The sequence below is a fragment of the Botryllus schlosseri genome, chromosome 4 (genome assembly GCF_051294905.1).
Source record: "Botryllus schlosseri isolate E-star chromosome 4, Bs_hap1, whole genome shotgun sequence".
Classification (NCBI taxonomy): domain Eukaryota; kingdom Metazoa; phylum Chordata; class Ascidiacea; order Stolidobranchia; family Styelidae; genus Botryllus; species Botryllus schlosseri.
This window is the reverse complement of record NC_137239.1, coordinates 2,053,439-2,079,334: the sequence shown is the minus strand read 5'-3', so window position 1 is coordinate 2,079,334 and position 25,896 is coordinate 2,053,439. Positions and strand designations below refer to the sequence as shown.

The window sequence follows — 25,896 nt, the reverse complement described above, 5'->3', positions numbered from 1 at the left end:
TGTCCAAGTTGAACATCAACATGTGTGCATCATCTGCATCAACAACAGTGTTAAAACTAAACTAATAAAGCATGATTTTCAAACAAATTCAAAAGTATATAATTTATATCTGCCGCAAACTAGTGATTCCGATGTGTCCACGCCTTGCTCAGTGAACCCCCATCAAGAACCCTTGACCTATACTAAGCTATATAAGCTTAATGATATATAAGTCGACTTGGCTACAGTCATTTCCAAGTCTAGGTGTGAGAATCACATATTTAACTGTCGCAGGCTCACAAGATCCCCCAGATATCTAGCGACGGCAGCAGACTAGTAGAAACTAAATACTGAACATGTCGTAGTTAAACCTCTTTTTGTTGCAATGCGAGTCATCTATACAATTCTACAACAGTAATAGCATTTTACGCTAGGAAGTCAATTCGATCAATATTTGCAATTTAGGAGTATAAATATAGGGAATCATCATAATGAAACATTTGTATTAGTACCTATGTTGCTTGATATGCGGTTCATGTTGTTTTTACATACATTTATATAATGAATGTATCTATTATTTGTAATTGCTTACCAATAAAGCAGCAAAGTTTGTTAAATGATCGCACGAGCAAGCCAGTGTGTCCAGGGTGCTTCCTGTCACGGAGCAGCCTCGGTCATCCCAATTCCTTGCAGATTTCAACCAATAAACACATGATCGATCCTGCGTTTCATTGTCATACGGAACTGGTAACTGGTGAAATAATTGCACATGATGAAGAACAGCAACTGAGGACGTAAGGACGTTTCTGACAACATTACATAAGTGAATTACTTTTCAAAGGACTTCACATGGAAACTATAGCTGAACATGCGTTTGTACACACTCTGTCAAACGCATAAAATTAGGACAAAGTCGATATTTAAAATCGTAATCAACATTGATCTAAAAATTGGATTCAACTCTCAGTATATCTAGCCTACTGCAGTTCCATGACTATATGTAGTTTTAGTGATACGTTACTTTTGTCAATTCGCAATATCTTCTTTCATCGATGTTTGGGAGGCGAATCTTATTTTATATTGTCTTCATTATACCATAGTGCTCTACCAAAATTTCTTTCACGAAGTAATTCAATCATACCGAGTATGTCAGACGTCCATCTGGTGGAAGATTAGTTATATTTTTGTTTTCAACGATGGCTGAAAGCACCAGCATTGATACATTGATATTTTCGTCCACTTCAGCACTCTCTAGCGATGCTGCAGTTCTGTTTGTTGAAAATAGATTTGTGTTCCCGATAATGTTGAAGGACAATTTCGAAGCTGAAAATAAAGCACTCTCATATCATCGAACAAAAATGCTCAGTAACACTTTACACTAACGCTAAGTTGGAAATTTTGATTATCGTGAAGTCACCATGATGTCAAATTTTGGAGTTTCACCGAGCGTAATGTCATCATAATATATTTTAGAAACATATTTATAATATATTTGAAACTCAAGTCTGGCAATCAAACATCAAAATCAAGAACTCCAAAGGTCTATATATCCGCACAGATATTGCATTCGTGCATGAAGTACCATGGCAATTTGAAACAATATGTGTGGAGTTGAAATATCAGCTGCAGTGGCTACTTGTTTTTCACCTCATATTACAAGGACGCGGTGGTATGACCGTTCGCTTAAAAATTAGAAATGATGTTTAACACCAATGAACGGTGCTGGGGATGCAATATAAAATTATATAACATATATCCAACACAATAAAGACAGTTCCTAGCGATATGCAGTCTAATTGGGTGTTACTTGCGGTTCGTTGAACACTCCGGAGATTTACGAAAAAAAATCATGCACTCATATCAACTAATGTTTGAAAAATGCATAGATATTTGCCTGGGTTCTGGTAATGAAATGCGGGCATATCGAACGATCAGTTTCAATTTAGCTGGACCCTGTTCCAAGCACGACAAACAATACGACTGGTTTCGGGGCGCCTTCGAGAACAATATAAGTCAGACTTCCATGAAAATGAATCTGCAACTGGACCTCACGTTTGCAATTATCATAAATAGTCAGTCTCATGCAGTTTTGCTCCTACAAAATAATCTCTCGAACTTCTCATCGCAATAGCCAAAAACTGAGTGAATACCCCGTTTGACACAACGCAGATAATCACGCACCCGTGGACGCGTCCGAAACATTTGGTAAGTCCCGGTTCAGCCCAACCTCTATGGGGCGAAGGTTTACGTGGGCTCTTCGTCGCTAACTTACCTGCAATTGCAGTGCATGAAAAAGCCCAGAATGAAGGTGAGTGAAGGCAAAATTCGGCATCAAAGAGTTAAGATACGGCAAACGAGAGTGACCGTTGGTGGCGAAGCGCGAGCATGTTATTATTTGTGGTATTCATGGTGTTTGTCTACTGCAGTGGTAATTTACACCAGACTGATATTCGTAATTTTTGATTCCGTAACTGCTGACTTGTAACACGGCTCACCTCTATAGGCTTTTTGCAAGACACCACTTCAGCGGAAGAGATGGCGAGCAAGAGCCTACACTACATCAACCTCCAAAACTAGGGAATACCGGAGTAGACGTGGGTCGGATTCGAACCCGCAATCAATTGGTGTTGTAGTTCTGGATTATACCATTATGCTATCTCGCCACACAACGCAAGGATGGAAGTGGTTCCTGATATGACAAAAAGACCCCCAAAAGACACTGATGTTAATGAAATTACCATGCTGGGCGCATATGACGTTAAAATCGATAAGGGCAATTGTGAATAAAAAAGCAAACAATCTACTAAATTGAACCCTGCAATTCAACGTAACCAACGGTCGGTTACATTTAGTACTAGCGTTGAAAAACAACGAGGTAAAATTCCCAATATCCAACCTCTACATATCCTTCTCTCGTGGAATTTCGAGTTGGATAAACTATGACTTTAGCGTGAAATCGGAAAGTCCTAAGATTAAATTGAATTTATAATGAACAATTGGAGATCTGCAATGAAAGCATACTAATATTGATTTTATGTATCCAGAGACGGCAACAGATCCATTGTTAAAAACCACTACGATGAATGAGCCACTTCTACAAATATTTTCCGATGACCATGACGATGATGTTTGAGATATATTCTATATATATGTACCACTCCCAGAAATGCACAAAATTGTGGTATACGGAAATGGAACCCACGTTTCTTCGTGCAAACAACATAACAAACGGCGCGTGTCTGGCGTATCCATATGGCTGTTATTAAAGGATATGCATTCGAAATCAATGCTAACTTGATTTGCTCTTTACACTTTTTCAAACTTCGTAAATGCGCATGTTATCCAAATATTATATTTATACCGCCTTAACTTAGCGCAACGAATGCACATATCTAATATCTCATTACAATTTCGTGATGCAATTTTGGGTATGTGAATGGATGCCTGTATCCGTTGTCCATCGATGAGGTTTCCAGCTACTGCTGATGATGTAGTGAGGTTGAATTGATCATTTCTGAAGCCGATTGTAGTTGAGTTTGGCCTCACGAGCATTGTTACTCCAACACCATCTTCATTGGAGGTACCTATAAAAATATGTTCTGAGTCGGGTATAGTTCGTATCAATTGTTATGCCGATCGTTTCTACAGCATCATTCATGATCATCATTACATAGATGGTATACTTAGCCTACATATCTTCATCGCATTTGCTTATCCTCCTTTATGATTTGCTGCTGGCGAAGAGATTAGCTTATTATTCATTTGGGATTTTGATGAGATTTATTTTGTAGTGTTCTTGTTTATGTATAGAGTTCGGACAAAGCTTCGACGACATGAATATCGGCAGCACGAAATTGCACAATAGTAGCCGTGGATTGCGCGATTGCAGTGGTCGAATCGGTAAGGGTAGAAGGTATTCACGCATTATGACCCATTATTCGTCATCTAACTTCCTGCTGACATAAGAGACTATTTACATAAAAAGTCACTTGTACCATTTTCACTACATAAATCCAACTAATAGGCGGTAACTACTGTTTCGTCCCTAGACGATAACACACTGGAAATGTCTTGACACATATGTCAGACAAGACTAGATCGATGTTTCGCAAATTCTCCTAGCCACACGACATTATATATGTGTGTAATCCCTTGTATTATTGGATAGGCTACCACTTCGTAACATCAGCATTCAGACCCTATACCGAGACTAATGTTGTGGAGCAGGGGCTCCCAAACCTTTATAGACCGTGGTCCCTCGGAAAATAAAAGAATAAAATGATTCCAAATTTTTTTCACCGATAGAATCACATTGCTTATGTTTCAGTATTCAAATTGTGTCGGTAGCTCCGCTGTTATTTTTTCTTCATGCTCAGCCCACCGTTGAGGCCTGCGTTTTCCAAGGAGTATGGCAATATCGATACCGGTTGGCAATTTTAAGATAAGACAAAAGTTGTTGAAATCTTAGTAGTATACATGCAAAACTTTAGTTACGTGAATATAGTCTAGTTGAATACCACGGAAATGTAAAATGGCAAAAGATCTATTCAGTTTGATAAGGGGTGATGAGTCTAAAAAGATTGGAAACTACAGGTCTTGGATAAAATAAGATATCGCATACTCACAGCCGGTCATAACTAGGAGCAAAGATACACCAGTGGTGTAACGCCACCAGCTACTATGTCGGAATTCTGGATTCGACATCGGTCGGACTCGAACTGGCAATCAACGTTAATGTTGCAGATATAGGGAAGTGCAAATAAGGTCACCCCTTACTAGGTATTTATAGCGATTCACACTAAATGTAAATAGATGGATATGCATTGCTTACCCTAAACCAGGGGTGTCAAACATACGGCCCGCCAGACGATTTCATCCGGCCCGCGAAGCAATTCTGAGTAGATTGAAAAAGGCTTGTCATATCCAGCACATTTGTAACAAATGTTGAGATATTTTGAAGGAAGAAAATATTCCCTCAAGATAGCAAATGTTGAGTATGTTCATAGGCCACATCGTCACCAACCGACTGTGGTGTTGTGGTTTCACTCTAGTTCTAGTTACCACTAGGATTATAACAAGTAGGTCACATTGACACTCAATTCGAGAGGACAAAAAGCGCACATATATTTCATAATTTTATGCACGAATGGAACAACATGTACGGTAGTTATTCACAGACGCAAAAACGCCAACGCGGAACCGCTATATGCAGTTTACATGAGGAATATATTAGTTACACAAAAATATGCAAATATCTGTGCTCGCACTGCTGTGTCCGTTACAAGTCAACGGGTCCCGGAATAAAGAGAAACCGGAATCGCTATTTAATATTATTGAACGAAATTCCAACGACCGCGTTTGCAGTTGCACATATTGTATTCTTCACAACGCACACACATGGCTAAGGCCAGATTACGGCTGAAGCAAATGCAGCATAGAAATATGCCGACTTATATCGTCATCACTGTTTTAAAGGTTCATTATTATATATTCAACCAGTCAATCATCGTATTTTAACCAATTTTATAGCTCGCTAATAAAACCTATTGTGATACGATGTTTGTTTATATATGCTGGATAATAAAGTATTAGGTGGAAAAGCAGAGGTATGCAAGGTGCAGTTGAACAGTTGATTGGTGCAGCCCGTGAGCGATTTGAAGGTTTGAATCCGGCCCGTGACGTAATTTGAGTTTGACACCCCTACTCTAAACCAACGCTAAATGCGCTAGTCCGAATATCCGATATTGCATCAAATGGTAGGTTTTAGAGTTATAGAACGGGATTCAAAAACACACTCAACATACCAATAATATCACACAACTCACTTGGTTCCTTGTGGTACAGAATTTGAATATTGCAACGAACAACACATTCATATTCGCAATTTATTCACTATAAGCTTTTCAACTGACCCTCGTCGGTAGTGGCCGTCAGTATAATACGGAGATTGCAATTCGAAATATAAAGATGAAATAGGTAGTGTGACGTAAGAATGGTATAACAACAACAACAACGAGAGAAATCACAAAACGAGAGCGTTAAGCAAAAATGCAATTACTGCAATACAAATTGGCTATAATATATAGCCAGAGACGCAACACTAATGAAATACACGGAGAGTATAGAGTCGGTCCTTTTGCCGACATGAATCGGTTGCTCGAGTTTTATTATAGTCGACTCGAGAACCTTTAAATAAAACAGACTACGTCCACGAGCAAGAATTGAAAATCTGCTATCTTTATACGATTTTGCACACTCTGGATGCGTAAGAAGGTGCTGACCTATTGCAGAGTTACATGCCATGGTCTGGTCATAGTCGCGCAAGAAAGGGTTACTTGTCTGCGATTGACTGTCTGAAATAGCATTGACGTCAGGTTTTCCAATCTGCTTGGGCACATGTTGGTTGATTCTTTGTTGCGAACGAAGTGAAGTACGACCCACATACCGACTGTCGCAGTGGCACGTATAATTGTAAATAATACTACAACTCACTTGACGTCACGACCACTGATATATTTCGGCTCACAGCTTTATATACATCGGTATTGTTCAATAGAACGAGAGATGCAATAAAATCCAGCTGCGTAAGCAGTCTAAAAACATGAATAAAATAGAGGTCGTTCAAGCATGTATATCCTTTCCCATTTCTTACTCTGCTGACTGACCGCTCTCGTACAAGCCTGGTGACTCCATCAAATTGCTAATAGTGGTGATAACAGAAGTTGCAGTCTGCAAATTAATGAAGGTGACGACGATCTTACCAAAAATAAATAAATAGATCAAAACAAATCATGACGCTACACCATGACGATAACACATATATGTTCTTGACAAGGTACCGGTCATAGAGGGTTGATATCGGGGATTAGCATTTCGATAAGTTCATAACACCGGGGAATATGTTCCAGTGATTGCACTAGTCAACACATATTTATAGACAGAAAAAGCAAGAGTGATTTTAGCGGTTCTGAATGGCACTGATTCTGAATATGTCCTTAGTTTTATTTCAAATTGTCTCTTGTTTTGGAGATAACCGATTTTCGATTTGATGTCTAGATAGAAAATTGGCCCAGTCGTACTGTGAAGTTCAGTCATTCGATATAGTAGTTATTTTCACCCACTGAAGGCTCTTAAATCAAAATACTGCAACAGCACTATATTTGGAGGTGTTAGATTTGTCATAATTGGAGACTTTCACGAATATATTGTGCATAAATAAACTCCACTCATGCATATAAGCATTTAGCGAGATACTCAAATAACATGACCTCAATTCAATAAGTTTTACGTCAACAACCTACTGTAAATTTACAATAATCAGTTGAGATATCATATTATTAAATTGTTTTAAAGCAAAATTGTTTCTTGTACGAGTCTCGCATGCAAGCAATTTAGTGCAGTTTCTCGAAAGGTTCCAACAATGGTGTGCCATTGTATTTTCATCTCATCTGCACCGAGATCTTTCTTTTGTTGTTTTGATGTCTTGGTGAAACCTCTCCCCTTGGTAATCAACAAGATGCCAGGTAATATATCAAGATGACTGGACAGTAAGTGGAATTTTGTGGTCATGTTTGTTCGAGGGTTTCCATATCAAGATACAAATTTTCGGACCAACTGATTGTAGTTGGATGCTTTGCGATCTTCTAAAAAGTTTTATTTACTATATTTTATGATAAATTTCATGCATTGAACTCCTTCCTAATATGACATTGGAATCTTTCATTCGTATTCACATCTGAAATTTATCAAAGATACCAGATTTTGCTTCTCGTTTGATAGGTATAATAGGTATATCCACTTTGTTGACTTGGTGGAAAAGTTACCAGTTACGAGACAAAGAGATTAGAGCAAAAGAGTATTGTAGTTAAGTTAAGCTCTTCAAGGATAACTTTAATAGCTTCGTACTTCTCTTTAGTCTTAGTAGAATGACCAATTGGTACAGGAGAATATATAATTCCGTTGTGCAAAAGTACAAGTCTAGACTAGACAAACTGCTTTTTCGACAAACTAATATTTCACATCCGGTCATGGTAATATTGATAGAATGACTGTAGCGACATGAGGGTTCTTCATAATCAATAACTATTTTTTCGCAGTGTAAAATAAAAAAAACTACGATTTACTTCCTGGCAAGTGAAATATTCTACAGTGAACACAGTAATTTTGGGCATTTTTAGGGGTATGAGTATATTCTTAACATGAGTCAATCTGAAAAAAAACAATGAGATATTCGTAATCAGCAACATTGCAAACTCCAGAAACGACTCTCAAAGGTTCTGCCATTTTTTAAATTCGTTTACCAGTGCTACCTGCAGCTAGTGAAGCTGTAACAAAAGAGCGTAAATATAGGTGTATTCGTCGTATATAAGGATTGATCTCGATAGCAGAAAACCATTTATTGTTGGAATTTTTTAAATGAAAAACAAAAACTGCTGGTGTCACCTCCAATTGCAAAATTCGGCCAAATTCGATTAGGGTTAAAATACCTAATTCGCAAAAATTTGTAAACTGATTGAAATTCATAATCAAAAGAATGGCAGCATACCCAATCAAAGTTTATTCTCATAAATATACGGATTTTTGTATAAAAAAAATGTTTAAAAATTTAATTTCGACATTATTTTACCCTCATGTATGAAGATTCGGCGTTTTCGCCCTTACTGTTAGTAATGTAATACGTAGCTTCATTTCTGGCTTTTGCAGGAAGAAAACGAAATCTGGACATATGAAAAATTACAGTAGTTACATCACGCATTACAATAGAAATAATTAAAATTTGTTGTAGTACAATGACAGATACGTTCTTACATTTTCGGGTAGTAACTCTTCGTCATTAATCAGTAGCTTGTCAAGAATGGAAAAAGAGCGTACAAGAGCAACAGTATAGTTGGCTAGAAACACTGAAGAAGTCCATACACTGTTTGTGACTCCCCGTGTTGCGTCATTCTGACAATATTGTTTAAATCGCAATTTTTAATCATACGCTTCTTCATATAAGAACAAGTACCAACACCGTGCTTCAGTTAGGAAACTGCAGTACGTTGAGCATATCACCACGACGCTTGAAATTTCTTCTAAGGCTACAATTTTGACAAAATTTAGATTTTATTTTGCAATGTCAAAAATAAATAGCCCCACTCAGAAGCAATAGCATGGAAAATATTTGTCCAACAACTTGGCTCATTTCGAAATATAAAGTCCTTCAATAACATTTTGATAAAACGGAAACATATTAGTATTCGACTACGAGTATCTCGATTAAGTTACATTTATTTAGTTATTCCATTTCGTAAGCCTTTATGTCGAATGGTAATAAATACCCACGGTTTTTGTGATATCCTCCGATGACTTGGTAAGATTTTGTATAGCGCCTGAGGTCAGAGTCACATCATCGCTATTGATTGTTTCCGGATTGGACGTTAGGATTTGTAGACTGGCTGAAACTTGTTGTCGTTGTTCCTCGCTTTCAGTCGACTGACTTGCAATTTCCTACGAATCAATTCAACGATCAGATATAGGACGATTACCGCATTTTTGCAATATATTGCCTTAACGATGGCGTTCCAAAACTTATTTACAACGTGGCATCTCTTGAAAAATATTTAGAAATATGTGACCTCGCTAATAATAAAAGCTTTGAAATTAAACATTTAAATAGAAAATGAACATAAATTTGATTTTTAAAAAAGTTTAATGAAGTCCCGAAAGAACGTAGTTCTTCGCGCAAAATAGATATGGAATGACGAATTGTTTTCACGTTAGTTGTCCATATCGCGTGTTCCGTCGGAGTATGGCCCAGCGAAACGTTTCGAGATGCTGTATGATAATCTAGCAACTAACCTTCATATCGTAATTCAGCACTACATGGCTTGCCCGCCTAGCACTGTGCAACTATCGCTTAGGTCTGTTTCGAATATTAGACGGTCCGTTCATGACGGATTTCCACATTACTTAGGTAGATATGAGGCCGGCCAATTCTTCTATGTCTTTACTTAGGTAGATATGAGGCCGGCCAATTCTTATATGTCTTCAAGTCGTTTTATGTTAAAAATGCACTATTTGTACACGTATGCTTTCGAAGTATTTTGCTTCCCCACTTCTGTTTCTACTTACGTTGCTATCTTGACTACTTTAGCCAGCTCTGATAATTAAAAACTTGTGCAATTCCACATCAAATCACATGAATTATAACTCGATTTTTTGGAGTAGTTCGCTCAGGTTCCATTGACAATATGATATCATCAGATTTTCACTGATTTTCTAATTGCGATACGTTATGCCAGTCTATGGAACAAACGTTTTTCTACACATAAAGAATTTTGCTTGCGCGCGCAGTTACACCAATCGTGCCAACAACCATGCGTTTGAAAGCACTATTGTAACAGTAAAAGTAACCATGTAGGTATGCTAGCATATTCCAGACTTTGTTCTTTTTTAAATTCTTGTCAAATTCTCACTTTTTGTTGGATAATTATCCGCATTAAGGTCATCACTCATTAGTATTACTTATGTTATCTTTGGCGTTGTTCTCACCGATAGTCCAGTTCCACAAGACGTCAGCCAAGTCACTGTCGACCAGGTTCCATCTAGTTCACACACCCGTGATCCAAGTGGTGTGTTGGCTGAAACGAAGTCACGAGTAAATTTCACAATTCCACGCAAGCTTTGAACAGAGATAGGCGGAAAATATAGTAGCTTTGCACATTACGGGAAAAATTTAATGGTGAAATGTAATAGTGCGGGGCGGATCGACAGATTTCGATTGCCATCCTGTTTTTCAATTCTCTGGTCCGGCTGCGATCCTGCTACGGCCCTATCGGGAAGAGTAGTTATCCGACTCTGATCCGACTCCGGCTAAAAATGAAAATGTCCGGCCGAACATCCAATTCGACTCCGGTCCATGCTCCGCCCTACACGGTACGGGGATTCCGTGAATATTAAAAGATGGGTCGTTTATTTTCGCACTGACTTCGCGTGGCGGTTACTTGCGTGTGGTTGGTAGTTATTTTGTTACAGAAGTCATGTTACTCAATAATGATTCGGGCCGTATCAACAAAGTATCGAACTGGTTCCGGCCGTATCAAATCAGAAAAGTACTGATCTGGCTACGATCCGGCTCCAGCCAAAATTGAGAAAATCCAGCTGGTTATCCAATCCGGCTCCAGTCCATGTTTCGCACTAATATGTGATGGTGATAACAGCCTGTTATTCAGCCTCATTAAATAGGTGTTGAGGCACTGTTGAAGGGTATAAAAGTCTCATTTTCAATTATCCACTATATAATGCTGACGCATATGTATTACCTGTGGATGGTAGTATCAATGTACTTTTTAAGAATCTATGAGCATCATGAGCAAGTATACGACTTATTAGAGTACTTATAGTTTTGTCACGATATTTTGAACTCCAAAAAATAGGCCACTTTTCAAAAGATTCAAATTCTATAATAACACTACGGAGTCGGTGAATATGTAAAGCACTATGTAAAAGTTAACACTTCTTCTGAACTCCACACCTGAAAGGTTCAACAAATGCTATTTAATATCATACTACCTACATTTTCTGGCGGCATTCTCCAACATTTCAATTGAAATCTCAGGGAGCCACGGTAATTTGGCAATAACTGCGGTACGGTATGGTGAATGTAAACACTGTCAATTTATTTGCATGCAATATTGGTATATAGTAAATAGAATTGAATGCTTGTTTAGCTAACCGTTTGTGGTATCTTCCCCACAAGTCGTATCCGAAGTCGAGGAATATCCAGCTAAAGATGAAGGAAATGTAATATTTGTGACGTCATCCTTCGCACTGTCGCAAAGATCAATCAGGAAATCCAGACTGCTGCATAGGATGACATCTGGCGGACACAGATCTGTAAAAGGTTTTATAGATTTAATTAATTTACTTTTGCTAATCAAGTGTTACAAGTTCGCGAGTACCAAGAGCAGATTCCGTCAAAAATGAAACTCCCCCTATACGATGAATAAAAAACGTTCTTATGACTTCCGATAAGCTTCTCGGAGGTACAGAACTTCAATATACAATTAAATAGTATATTCATATTGAAATAACCCGAATATTTTCGGCTGACCGTCGTCAGGGGTAATCGTCAGCAACTAGTATAGAGATCAGTGAATCTACATGACAAGTGACTGCATTGTTAGATTCACCCCACTGCAACTGTAAGTGGCGACCGCGGTATATCCAGGGAGTCTAGTTCATAAAAACAATACGAAATGAAGTTTAGGGGCTTTCATACCGGTATTTTCTATTTTATAACCCGGCACCGAAGAGATGATGAAAAGGTGCTACACGCCATTGTCGCTATGTAATCGTCTAGCCAGGCAGGCCAGCACTATATTATAATTATGTGCATATATTGTTATATTTTCTCAACGAAATCTTGCACCTTATTGAGCATTCGAAACGCAACGACGATATTGAGCGACTCTAAAAATCCAAATATTTGGGTAAAACCAAAATTATTTCCATAATATAAAACTGGGAGAAAATGGGAAAGTCAAACAACGAGTTTCATAATAATGAGAGATTCATACCGCAAGTTTTCTAATAGCAATGCATTTCATACAGCAAGCGTAAACACTGCGCGTGTGATTATTGCTATGCATATAATCAGGGTTGCCATCGACAGGGCCCAAAAATAAGGAGAGTCGAAAAGTTAGATTACCATTAAAAGCAATTTTGTACATACTTAGTATTTATACGAGCCGTGGCATATCCCATTACATACTTTTCGCAAGAAACAACCTGCTCTTGCAACGCCTTGTTATTAAAAAGTGCTTCATGGATCTAGGTTTACCTTGCTCGGGGCCGAAACAGCACTTCGGCAGCCCCTTCCCCAAAAACACATCGGTCCGGGGTCCCCATAGGGTTATAAACCAACTTTTTCACCTCGTTCTGATAGAAGTCAACCAAGATGGAAAAAGGCTATACATAAAAGTTTAGACAAAATAATTCTTAAGCGTATGGAGCAAGAACTCCGGTAACAATGCTTGTTGTCTTGGTCCTGGTCGAAGCAAACTGCTTTGCGATGTTGGAATCTGGGGATATTGCTTACAACAATTGCAATGTGCAATCGTTGTAGAGGAATGATTTCTGGTGTTTGACAGTATGAAATGCCCAGGTACCCTCAGCAGCAGCTGCCTAGGAGTCTTTGGTCGTTGGTGTTGATCGACTTGTGAAAAGATTATTCATTGACTGGCTCAAATCAATCATAATGACACACTTCTTGTGTTTTGGGGTATCTGATGTGAGTTGAAACGTGGTGCTGCTGTTTACTATACTATAATGACGTCCGCTGCGATAGCTTGGTACAGCCGAAACTACTATACCATTCACTGCCCTAGCTATCTCACCACTTAGAAGTCAAATCATGTGATGTGTATGCCACGGGAGTTCTTTTCATATATGATGTCATGAAATCTCGACGCAATAGCATAATTTAAAGAATATTCTGCAACACAGATTACCAGGAAAACGATCGAAGTACTATGGTTGTTGAAAATAAGACAAAATAAGGACGCAAGTCGAAAATAAGGACATTTCTTAGAAATAAGGACAGTTGTGTTTTTTAAGACGTGGCCCTTGAAAATAAGGACAAATCTTAGAAATATGGACGGTATGGCAACCCTGTATATAATTGACAACAGCAACAACGATACTTTTTAGTATTAGTATGTCGTTAGACGTTGGTCTTTCATATTACTCATGCTCATTACTCCAACATCTTTTGCAGCATAGTAGGTTAACTCAAGGGTAATAAACGGCGGTATAGGATAAGTAGGCTACTCACTTGGAATGCAAACGCCATTTCCATTCCTTGTGTACCCAACAATACATTCGCAGTAATAGGAGCCGATCGTATTCCGACAGATTTCAGTATCGAAGCACGCGGCAACATATGATGCGCATTCATCAATGTCTATAGAAATCTCAATTATTAATCACTATTCCAAATTAGTTGATAAAACCTCAAATCCAGGTAGTCGAATACCAAACCAATACAGATACAATTGAAATCATCGATGCAGCGACAATTGGTGGGAAATCCCGTGTGCGTGTGGATTGCATTTCAATAAAGCAAGCATATGCAATTCCATAAATAGACGTTTGAAGAGAAAACGTCGACAAATGTGCGAAACCAATGAATATTGCGACGTTCAGAAAATATCATGAGCTGGTGTTTATGTCGGAAAAACAACCAAGTACAAAAATAAACTACTGCCTAACCTGTCCATATTGCGCCGAAATTTCGATAGTCCGAAAATTCATTTATTCTAACGCGAATATGGTCGCAATTAGCGTAAAGCTTTTGATGAAGATGTGAAACAGTATTCTATGCTTTTCCATGACTATGGGTATCATAATAAGCCCATATAATCCAGAATTTAGTAAAAACATATCTGGTAGCAAGTCTAACATGTCTAAACAGTTTGTGAGTGTTGAATCATTAATAAACTTGCACTGGCCTACAAATTTTAATTTTTTTAATGTTTTTTTTTACTGGTAGTCAAGTTGTTTTTTTTTCTGTCAGATCGCCTAGTTGATATATGAAATATCTCAAATTTAAAAAATCAATCCCCCTCTGCTGTCAAAACAAGGAATTCTGATGCAAGGAACATGTTTTACCTGCAATAATCTAGCTTCAATGATCAAACAAGTATTCTGTATTATATATACACAAATTTGGGTTGTCTCTATTAAAATTTCATGCCTTGGAATAAAAAAATGGGCTTGCAAAAGAACAACCATAATCATTAGTGAGAGATCTTTATTTGCCTAAGCAATCAGCGGAGTTATTGCGTTCAAGGCCACATGAGAGAAACTTCTCAAAGCTGGTACACGCGTGACATTTCATCGCAAACGAGATGGAGAAATGCTTGTCCATACCATCATAAATATTGATTGTATTGATTTTCAGCATTGCGTAGGGTCGGTTACGAGATTTCTTATTCAGTCCTATCCCGTTTGGTGTGAATGCACCAACAAGCATAGAGATATATATCACGGTCGAACTGAGGTTTTTTCAAATACACCATATTATGCTTTGGTTTCTGGCTAACAATATATGCAGTTTATGTTTTAATTTGAAATTAGGTTGGTCCTGAGGCGGTACTCAAGGATTGGTAGTGCCAATCCGGATGCATAGCAACCCGTCACCAATATTTTACGGGTATGAATTAAATTTTTTATTGTTATATAAATATTTTATTTTGATTCCTACCGTAATATGCTTGGTGACTGGCATATATTCTGTAGTAACGTTCAATTCTTGCTAGCCTTTCTTTGAATTTATTGAAGTATTTGGCATAGTGAGGATACTGAACACTGAAATTTAGTCCTGGATCATGAGTTTTGGAGCTAGGCGCAATGATTCGATTAACCCGATCTGAATCGGCCAACAATTCTAATGACTGGTGTCGAGCAGTATAAGAGGAGTCTTTCCAAAAATGAAATTATTCGTGATCGACCACAGCATTGTCATAACGTACATGGTCGAAAAAGAATCCTGTTTGTTTTAATCTTGTGCAGAGCAGGCACTTATATTGTTTGATGAGACCAGAAAGATGCTGACTTTAATTTTTCAGAATTTCTGTACGGTTATGAAACCATAATGAATGATACTGGAATACTTGACTATAGCCTCGACGCCTAATATGTTATTCAGAATCTTATCATTCATGTAATCGATTTTATCAAGTTCAAGTCATGATGTGACACAATAACGACATTAGTTTGTTTGAACCATATACTGAGCCGTGCGCAAATTTCGAAGAACGCCTGAATTAGAGTTTAAAGTCCTTCAAGTCTCATACTCTAAATATTTTACATTTTCCGTAAATAGCAGTAACGCCTCGCGGATTCGTTGCAACCTGGAAACCTCATCCGGAGAGCGTGGAGATAGTATGCGTGGGTAGGACTGTGTGTACTCACCAGAGCATTCATGTTCTGGATCGCCCTTGAATCCCACAAAACAGGAACAATGGTTTGTTGAATCATCATAACAACCCGCGTTTGCTCCACAATCAGTCGGCTCACAGAAGTTTTCTAAATTCCGTAAATCGACAATAATTCCCTTATTCATTTTCGGCGAAGTGGCTCGTAGCAACCTATGCAATCGACTCCATTTTCCGACGGCAAGAAACCTTCAGTGCAGATGCATTGGTAAGTTCCAGGTAAGTTTTGGCAGGATTGTCCGACTGCAGCACAAGATGTCTCATCCAAGCACTCGTCGATATCTTTTAATAGTAAATGGTAAATTAGAGCAGTTTATTGATGCTGCATTGCGAAAGTTGTTACACGACACCCTCACCCACACCAATATCTTATGTCACATATCAAGCTGCATGGTAAAATTGTGTTATCCGTAAACGTGCTCCCGGCATATGTCCATATTTCATTAATCCATTCAATTAAATGCGCTGATGGCGTACCTGGCACTCAATTGGCAGAAAAGTTTTGAACTGTATATTTTATTATCGACCTAAATTCAGAATTTACACTGTATTCTGGCAGTTTTCTATGGATTATTTGGAAATGAATTGTTATATATTTGAGAAATCGGACTTCAATTTCAAATTGCAAAAATATTTGAACGTTCAACTCAAATGTTAATTTAACTAATTAATATAAGTATAAATGTCATGTCCCAAATCGGATGACGATGGGAAGCAAGAGTCGTACCTAAATGTCCTAAATTTAGCAATGCATTAGGGAGTTAACCTCGGTTGGAATCGAGCCCGTAACCAATAGGTGATGCACCAGTGGAACATATCATTTGTTACTTCCAACAACGCCCGTAGGATGTACATATAAAATGTATTGCCTAGTGTAGAAATCATGTTGATTTACCGATGCAGTTGGCTTCATCGCCGTTGATCCCGTGATATCCTGATTTACATCTACATTGCAACTCCAAACATTCCGAATTGTTCCGACACGGAGGGCACACTGTCGAAAAAAATATGACAAATGTCATATCAGCGACCCATTCAAATTAGTGAGTGATATATTCATCAGAAGAATTTGCAGGTGTCAATCAGAAAATCTTTGTCGCTCGTTGCTTCATCCCTTGCTACTTTGAACGACTCGCTATTACATTTAATTATGTATAAAAAGAGTTAGTGGGGCTATTCGCATCCGATGATTTCGGCACCACGCCGATTGAGACATTTTGACCATTATGATAGCAAGCAATTTCAGGAAACACAAAATGAGCTATTAGTTAAATGCGACGCTTCTATTCTCGTATAAATTCCTGTGGATCGGCGATAATGTTGCTGTCCCTTAAAACGTTATAGCTGGAAAGGTACGTCATTTGTCTGCGCGAGGCGTTGTAGCTTTCTTCTTATCTTAGACGGACTCGCTATTATCCAACTCCTATTTCAAATTCAAGCCTCGTGCAGTCGATTTCGTCTTTCACAATGACTTTTAACGATGAACGCCCATTCACATTGTATCATTTATAATCGCAAATTGAACTTCAAAATATGCCATTCCTGAGATTTCACGTGATAGCAAAAACCAGGGTTGTAATCAAGTGACAAGGTTTCGAGCCAGAGGTCATCACTTTTATAGTTTTGTATCGAATCGTTTTCTATTCACCACCGACCCACATCCAAGTACAAGTCACGGAGTAGAGTTTCGATTCCGAGTCATAGTGTTTTGACTCGAGTCGGAGTCCAAGTCATTGAGTTGACTGTTCAGTTCCTCATTAATGTCATGTGACGCCCACTCGGCTTCGTGATATCGAAAGCTTTGCTTTCATATTATAATAATTTTTCTCACGTTTAAACATTTTTTTTGGTAGCATTTTCAAGAAACAGTACTGATAAACGAAATAATATTTGCGTGATTACTTTACTATTCTTCGAAATTACCAGGAAATGTCTGTATTGGTGGGCCAGTATCGAGTCATATGAGTTGGTCTGAGTCATGCGCGAGTACCGTGTATCAGTCGAGTCAATACACAAATTGACTCGAGTCGAAGCAAATCATTATTCATTTTCAAGAGCATGACTCGAGTCATTATAGCCCTGACAAAAACTCGCGGTACATTTCGAAAAGAGTATTGTCTGTCAAATTCAAACCCATCTTTTTCACTCATTTGGAATTACTTTTGAACAGTAAGTTACGCATCGCTGGCAAAATGAATAATTATGTACGTTTTTGTTATGCAAACATACTCAAAGTAATGGTTCAAACAAACCTTCAGTGCATATTTCATCTATGCATAGACAAGTGCGATTGTCCCTGCATTCAAAATGACAACTTTCATCACATGAAGATGCTGCAAGAAAACATGATTGATTCAACATTATATAAATTGGTTTGGCGCTGTGCGAAATGCTCATGAAATGTTATAAAAATATTGACATACGCGTTGTACAAATCTCGTTACTACTAAATTTCCTTTACAAATAATTCACCCAGCCTCGGGGTCCACGCATTTCGAACGGATTGACCCGAAAACATTCAACAAAGTCTAAACTGAAATGTCTCTTTCCTATCACGAGTTTGAAGGTAGATAGATATGCAACTGCAGCAAGTTTGTTAGTATCAATGCATTTCTCGAAAATAGACGATCACCAAAACGGAGCATATAAATTACACGAACTAATTATAAATTTTGGGCTGCTAATGAAATGATTGGAACAATAGCAGATTCTGTTGATGTCGTGCCTACAAAAGAATGTGAAGAAGGCGAATTTTACACACTAACACAGTAAGCTATTTGCTGATGCATACTCAAACTGGAATCATTGAACAGATCGCTGCTTACAGATTCAAGTTAATGTCATGTACTGAGAATTGGCATAGCCGATGGTAATCCCTAATTTTGACAAATTGGTTATTGGGAGGTCGACTTCCGAATTCCTATCTAAGTGTTTCGAAATGTACAGATTTTGTATCAAGCACGATGCATTAAATTTCTCCAATGCATACCACGAAAATTATCGAACGTATTTTCTCAAGCGATCGCTAAACTGCACGAGTCAGGTGTCCGGCACGAATTTAATAATCGACTGGTGCTATTGTCTCTTGTGATCGATAAATCAAATTCGTGTTATCGAGCAATACGTTCAGTCGTTTTGACTTTGCGCGTATAAATATTTTAGAACAGATCAATTGAAATTTCAATATGGAAATTACTATAGTGAATATGAGTACAAAATGAATTCACCGGATTTGGAAGTAGGCTGTGTTTTCGATTATCAAGTCTACCTAACTGCATCCATAAAAAATTCGTCGATTTTTTGTGGTGATTGAAGCGTCTGCAAAATCTGAGGAACCTGCCGTATTTTACATTTAACGCGCTGTGTAGACAGTGTTAACGGAACGCAACAGTTTTTAAAAAAATCACGCGCTTCAACTCGGGGTAAGGAACCGATGGATATTGCGAAATATTGACAGGGCGTATGTGGGTATGTATTTCAATTCCTCGACACAGGGTATGCCAATAAAATAATGTGCCGGTTGTTGAATGTATCAATAGCGAAGGTGTTATTTCATCTTTAACCGAAATTATTTTGAACGATTGATATGTAAATTATTAGTTGATAAGCGCATTATACTATTCTGTAATACACTTGCATGATTGTGAGGGCTGGATTTTTTTCAATCAGGTACATTTCAAGCATGTTAATCTAGTTTTACAAACCGATAAGCTAATAAGGATGTTTATGTAATTTTTGTTGATATCAATATACCAATTACCACAACACAAGGGCGGTTAATGCAAAATTAACGATCGTGACCAAACAGTCGAATCTCGGGTTGTGAATCAATTTGCTTATGAGTATGCCCGCAAAGAATTTGCTCGCATCATGATATCTTACATTAAAATAAAAGGATTTTTTCACGGTAAATTTATAATCAGTCTGTCATTCTGCAGACATTCAAATCTCGAATACACAATACATAATATTGGAATCTCATGTTATATCCTTCGAGCAATAATTTTGCGTCGGACGGAATATGAGCATCACTTAGAGTTGAATGTGAAATACAGTAGGTTGCGGTGATAGTATGTACTCCTGCGGTCTTGTCTACTTTTCATGTAGACACATTAACTGTCGGATGCAATGATGATCAGATAAACTTGAAAACATATTATCTTGATTTCATGGTGACAAATTGACACATTTCAGATACGATTCAATTTGTTGCACCGCGAGCTTGTTAGAGATATGTGCAGAGGATTAACCGCAACACTCTGTGAATTAATCGAGTAAGTCATGAGTAGGGCAATTTTTTTTGACCTAAAAATCGGAAGATTTTGATTTAAAAAATCTAAATTTTGACTTTTTTTGACCTAAAAAAACTGAAATTTGACCAAATTTTGACCTCACGTATGCAAATTAGGTGTTTTCGCATATAATGTTAAAATTGTACTTATCTTCATTTCTGGTTGGAACTGTCGGTCCTTACAAAGTGGATTGGCCTGAAAAAACGTTTTTGGCTCAAAAACTGACTGATTTTTACATGAAAAACTAGTATTTTAACGAAATCTGGCCCTATGAAGAATTCCAGTAGTTACATTACGTATTCTGGTGGAAATAATTAAAATTTGTTGTAGTACAACGAAAGATCCTTTCCTACATTCTCGGGTAGAAAGTGTCTTTCCTTACTACGTAGCTTGCCAAGAACGGAGAAAGAACGTTCAAAAGCAGCATTTGTTGGCTGACAACACTCAACTTGTGTGCACACTGCTGGTGACAAACCGTGTTGCTTCATTCTGACAATGTTGTCTATATCACAATTTTTCAGCTTGCGACTTTTGATATAAGAACCATGCAATGGCCAAGCAGTCTTGCTTCAGCTAGGATATTGCAGTAGGGGAGACCGGGGACAATTGTAACACTTTTCGTATTTTCCAACATTACGTGTTTTTCTCGTGGAAATTTCACTTCCAAAGTTTTATATAAAGAAGCCAACAACTCGATAGTTGATATGAAAACTAAATTGGAACTTAATCAACAATCCATCATGGATATTTTGGGTCGCAAAAATCGCTGTTCAAATGTTACAATCGCCCCGTACCCAGGGGCAATTGTACCACCCATGCGGGGCAATTGTAACAGTGTTATTTATAACCAAACAGAAACTAAATGAACAACGAAAACGGACGCACAAATTGTAATATTGCATGAAACTAAAGGAAGAGACGTTTGAACGCTTCCAGGCTACGCCCCATCGCATTTATGGCATCTGAATGCAATATCACCCTTCGCGTCTTGTTCAAGCTTAAAGTGTACAAGAGACACATTCATTCCATCATCTCCCTACACATATTCGGCCTCTTCTACCAAGGTTCTGTTGTTCCGTGGGCATAATGGGTTGGTCATTCGGTCACCTGGGAAGGTGCGAAACCGACCTGGCTAACATATCTTGGTTGAATCAGCCGATGATATTATAGTAAAACGAGGACGCAACATTGTGTGGCGTCGAAGCTATAATGACATTTATCTTTGCTGTTGAAAATTAATATAAATTGTTCACATCACATATCAAAATGTAAGTGGCCATGATCATAGTCAGAGGACGAGAATTAAGCCATGAATATTGAAGTTCCACACATGCACCAAAAGTCGATCAACATAAGAAAGGGTGGTTGAATCACGAAAGTAACCGAACCGTCAGATTCACATCATCACTATTGTATGGCCGTTTCGCCAGATGATCATGTTGGAATTGGTATCGCAAGGCAGTATCTGTACTGTTGAACTTCTGGTTGTTGCAAGATTATTCTGCAGTAGATGAATGGTAATGCCAACATATGAAAAAAGACATTCAGAATTGATAACATATTGTAACGGGGCAAAAGTAACAGAGTGTTACGATTGCCCCTGACACGCTCGACCATGATTAGCGTCACAGTATGGTACCTTCCCGGCGATGCAAGTCCTATTCTTTCCATCACCACGGTAGACTATAGTAACATTGTTCCAGCTACACATATTACGTTGTAACTACTTGAGGTACTATTCGTCTAGACAAATTATTCCAGACCAGAAAAACTTTACTCAAGGGTCAAAAATTTCGTTTTTTGCAAATTATTCCGGGGTTTCGCATCGTAGCTCAACGTAACTCCAGGTATAATAGGAGAGATAACTACTGCATGCGCACTTAAAATATCAAGCTGATTTCTCCATCCTACTAGCGGTGAGGTCGATTGTTACATTTGCCCCTAGTTACATTTGTTCCCGGTCTCCCCTACCATGTCACTATTTGTTTCATTTGACCATTTATGATTCACAATGAGCAGACGATGGTCCGTTTACAACGGTAGGCCTATAAAGTAGGCTACAAGCTGTAAAATATCAAATGATAAGTTCACCGACAGCGCAAAATCTACGATACAAACGAAATGCAGAGGTCACAAAATGTTTGAAATTGTAAACAATTTTGACAAATTTTGACCTAACGCTACAATTTTGACCTAATTTTGACTTTTTTTGACATGTCAAAAAAAAAATTGCCCTAGTCATGAGTGATAATTCAGTGATTGACTCGTTTATGTGTAATAACGTGTTAAAATGTCGCGACGCCATAGTACAGTGGTTCTGAAACATTTTTAGAGTCACCCCCTTTATGATAGTGAAAAATTTCGTGCCTCCTTCTCGTGATATAACAAATACCGAATATTAGGTGAAATATACGTGCAAAAAGTTGTTGTATCGCTCAAGTACACGTAGATCTGCGAATTAAGTACGTGACTAACTGTATAGCCCCATGCTACAGTCTGTTATCATCAGTCAACATAGAGGATCAAATACGGAGCCTCAGGAAGCAGTGTTGGGATGACTCGAGTCATGACTTGACTCGAGTCAGACTCGAGTCACCTTTTTCGTATGACTTGACTTGACTCGAGTCACTTTGATAAAATGACTTGACTTGACTTGACTCGGCGTATCAGAAATGCGCATTGACTCGTGACTCGGAGAAAAATTCACGAGTCAATTTCAAGTCATCAAGCAATCGATGTCGATAAATCACTCTATCTTTCAAATGGTCGGATTTTTCGCGAAACGCTGGTGTAACCCGTGAAATCGACCAATCATTCAATGATCGTGCGTTTTACTGAACCTCCATTGTTCTCTCACAAATGAATTGACCACAAATGAAGTAATCGAAGCATACAGCTTACGCTGTCGTAAACTAGTATAGTAGAATAATTTAATAGCAAAATGTATATTTCGGTTCTCTGTTCTTATACCTTAACCAAACCTCTTGTTTTATTGAAATCGAATATAGTTTATAGAGTCCTCAAGCATTGACGCAGGCTCGAATAGTATCATATCAATTTGTAATGGGTAATGTATTACATCTTACTAATTCCTTTCTCTGGTCTCTATTTTGACGGGCCAACTAAAATGAAGCTATGTATATTTACCTCTATATTCGTTCATCGGTTCAGAATCAATGACCACGCAAGCTGTATTTCAGACAGCGAGCAAAATGCAATGACGTAAGCATGCCTCATACTTCGAAAAGGGAACTTGACTTGAATTGTGACTTGACTCGTGACTTGACTTGACTTGACTCGACTTGACTCGAGTCACCTCCAAAAATCGACTGACTTGACTTGACTCGAGTCACCTTCGAAAATCAATTGACTTGACTTGACTCGAGTCAAAATCTGCAATGACTCGAAATGACTCGTGACTCGAAGGTAGTGACTTGATCCCAACACTGTCAGGAAGTTGAAACAAATGAATATTGTACAATTCACTACCAATCTACAGATGCGTGAGAATATAAAGGGATAAACTATATTCGTTCGATTTAAAACATACAAGACAGTCGGTAAATGTGAGCACTGCGCATTGTAAATTCACCCGTACAGTTTGCGCCGAGTCACGAGTCAATCCACATTTCTGAAGAGCCAAGTCAAGTCATGTCATTTTTGCGAAGTGACTCGAGTCAAGTCACGTCATAGAAAAAGTTGACTCGCGTGGAACTCGAGTCATCCCAACACTGTTTTCTGGGCACAGAGGAACTAACTGCTCCAAGCGACAATTTTAAATCATGAAATCTGATGCATGCGTTAACCAATGAACTTCATACTTGAGCAAAAGATCTCAGGGATTTTTAACTGATCAATATCTAAATTACTTTTGCCAAAAAAATATGAGAATGATAAATGCTCGTGTATTTGTGAAGGATTAGATTATACGCAGTGACTATAATAAACACAATAATTGTATAAATTTTTGAATCTTGATATACTTACCATCGAGCAAGTCAGTTGGATGTTGAGTGATTTTATTTATCGTGTATACTTAACACTTACATAATGAATCCACCATATCTCAGGAGGATTGACCCGTTACCTCGAATTACAAGAATGATATGCCTGTTTGTCTACTGATTCATAATACACAGGTGGTGATGTATTTTCGTGTCACTGATGAAAACACGAAAAGAAGTTCAAAAGGGTTGAGCAGGTTACAGTAATAACTCGGATTGATATGATGGTGTGTCATAGGCATAGTATACTATAGTAAGACAAAATATGCGTGTCGCGGATCTCTTTGGAGTGCTCAACATCCAGTTTTACAAAACAAATATCCATACTAACGGGTACAACAACTACAATGATCAAATACATTATCGACGTACGTGTGCATGCAGTATCACCGTAATCCCACGCTCCTAAGTCATTGGTATCGTCGGTCGGAGTGACGTCAACGCATGTCGCCCTTGCAGTGCCGCTCAGGGTGTATCCGTCATTGCATGTTATGTTACACGAGATATTGAAGTTACTACCGCCAACGCATCCAGGAGCAACTTCACCATTCCGAAACTCTGGTACTTCGTCGCATGTCACGGCTGAACAGAATCAAAACAGAGTCAGTGTTGAAGCAAACTTTGTTCACTCTGATTTTTTGTATTTAATATTTATCGGATACGTTGTCTCCGCGATCGTGTATTGACAATAGACAGAGGTGAGCTAGTGTGAATACATAGCCATTCCACTTATGCGAAAGAACTTACCAATTTTAGTGTAATAGATTCGATCAAGTTAGTGCGATATACGAATGTTTTTTTATAGGCAATTCAATTCCAATATCAATACCTAGCATACTTGCGTTGAATGTTTTGTATGTGCGTTCCTCATACTTTAGGTCGAGATTTCACTTTCACTCCACTTTATCCAGTGGAGTAAGACTATATCCAATGATCCGGACTATATTTAATTTTCTTACACACAGTACAGAATGATTTACCATCAATTGGGAATCGAGTATGGTATGTAATATCGAGTTAATTACACCTTTTGACGAGGCATTGTATGGTCCACATTTATACACGCACGTCGGCAACTGTCCGCCAAATACATAATAAAATATGAAACTTGAGGAAATTGAACCAAATGCACAAATGCGGAACATGGTAGCATGAGAAGTCGTCACTCACTAACTTTCCGCACTATTTAAAAGAGCCTTATTTGATTGGATGAGGGCCAGCACTACTGCATGCATTTACCCGATTTTTAGCTTTTTTTCACGAATAACCGTGAAAATAAATATACCCATGTAGTTTATGGTACCGTAAACAGTGGTCATACATAAAGTGCCACTGTTCATGGTCAAACTGTCACTGTGATAGCAGGCATGTAGGACGTACATCACAAAGATTATTTGAACGGATAACGCAGCACATCCCCAAGTTGATTCGCTGAAACTTGCGTCAATGACCTTACTGAGTTCGCACGTCAATGCAAATTAGCTGCAAAGACTGACTCTTATAACAAATATAAGGCATACGCTTCAGCGATCGGTCAACATTTAAGTGAAAACCCTTCTTGCGCTCAGAACTATAATGACGAATTGTTTACCGGCAGATCCTTGTTTCATTACAACGTGTTGTAATCTACCATTATTCAAT

At 38.2% G+C, this 25,896-nt stretch overlaps 4 protein-coding genes across 4 annotated transcripts in view; all 4 read right to left on the bottom strand.

The window, feature by feature from the left end:
* Nucleotides 1-25,896, bottom strand: part of LOC145437845 (adhesion G-protein coupled receptor G7-like) — a 449,423-nt gene that overhangs the window by 44,080 nt on the left and 379,447 nt on the right. The window lies entirely within an intron of this gene.
* On the bottom strand, nucleotides 500-3,531 carry LOC145437861 (latrophilin-like protein 1). The gene is made up of 3 exons (XM_080315212.1): nucleotides 3,387-3,531; nucleotides 1,121-1,302; nucleotides 500-730 (listed from the first exon to the last, which is right to left on the bottom strand). The coding sequence occupies exons 1-3, from the start codon at nucleotides 3,529-3,531 to the stop codon at nucleotides 554-556; spliced, it is 504 nt and encodes a 167-aa protein (XP_080171338.1). The 3' UTR covers nucleotides 500-553.
* On the bottom strand, nucleotides 3,423-25,348 carry LOC145437924 (uncharacterized). The gene is made up of 10 exons (XM_080315296.1): nucleotides 25,324-25,348; nucleotides 24,628-24,837; nucleotides 16,855-16,953; nucleotides 16,126-16,241; nucleotides 15,937-16,050; nucleotides 13,796-13,934; nucleotides 11,696-11,854; nucleotides 10,513-10,601; nucleotides 9,304-9,468; nucleotides 3,423-3,563 (listed from the first exon to the last, which is right to left on the bottom strand). The coding sequence occupies exons 1-10, from the start codon at nucleotides 25,346-25,348 to the stop codon at nucleotides 3,534-3,536; spliced, it is 1,146 nt and encodes a 381-aa protein (XP_080171422.1). The 3' UTR covers nucleotides 3,423-3,533.
* LOC145437923 (E-selectin-like) overlaps nucleotides 15,806-25,896 on the bottom strand; it is a 35,962-nt gene continuing 25,871 nt past the window's right edge. The window contains exons 7-11 of the mRNA XM_080315295.1: nucleotides 24,628-24,837; nucleotides 18,212-18,292; nucleotides 16,855-16,953; nucleotides 16,113-16,241; nucleotides 15,806-16,050 (exon numbers count right to left, since the gene is read on the bottom strand). Coding sequence (XP_080171421.1) covers nucleotides 15,806-16,050; nucleotides 16,113-16,241; nucleotides 16,855-16,953; nucleotides 18,212-18,292; nucleotides 24,628-24,837 — 764 coding nt within the window. The remainder of the gene's footprint in view (nucleotides 16,051-16,112; nucleotides 16,242-16,854; nucleotides 16,954-18,211; nucleotides 18,293-24,627; nucleotides 24,838-25,896) is intronic.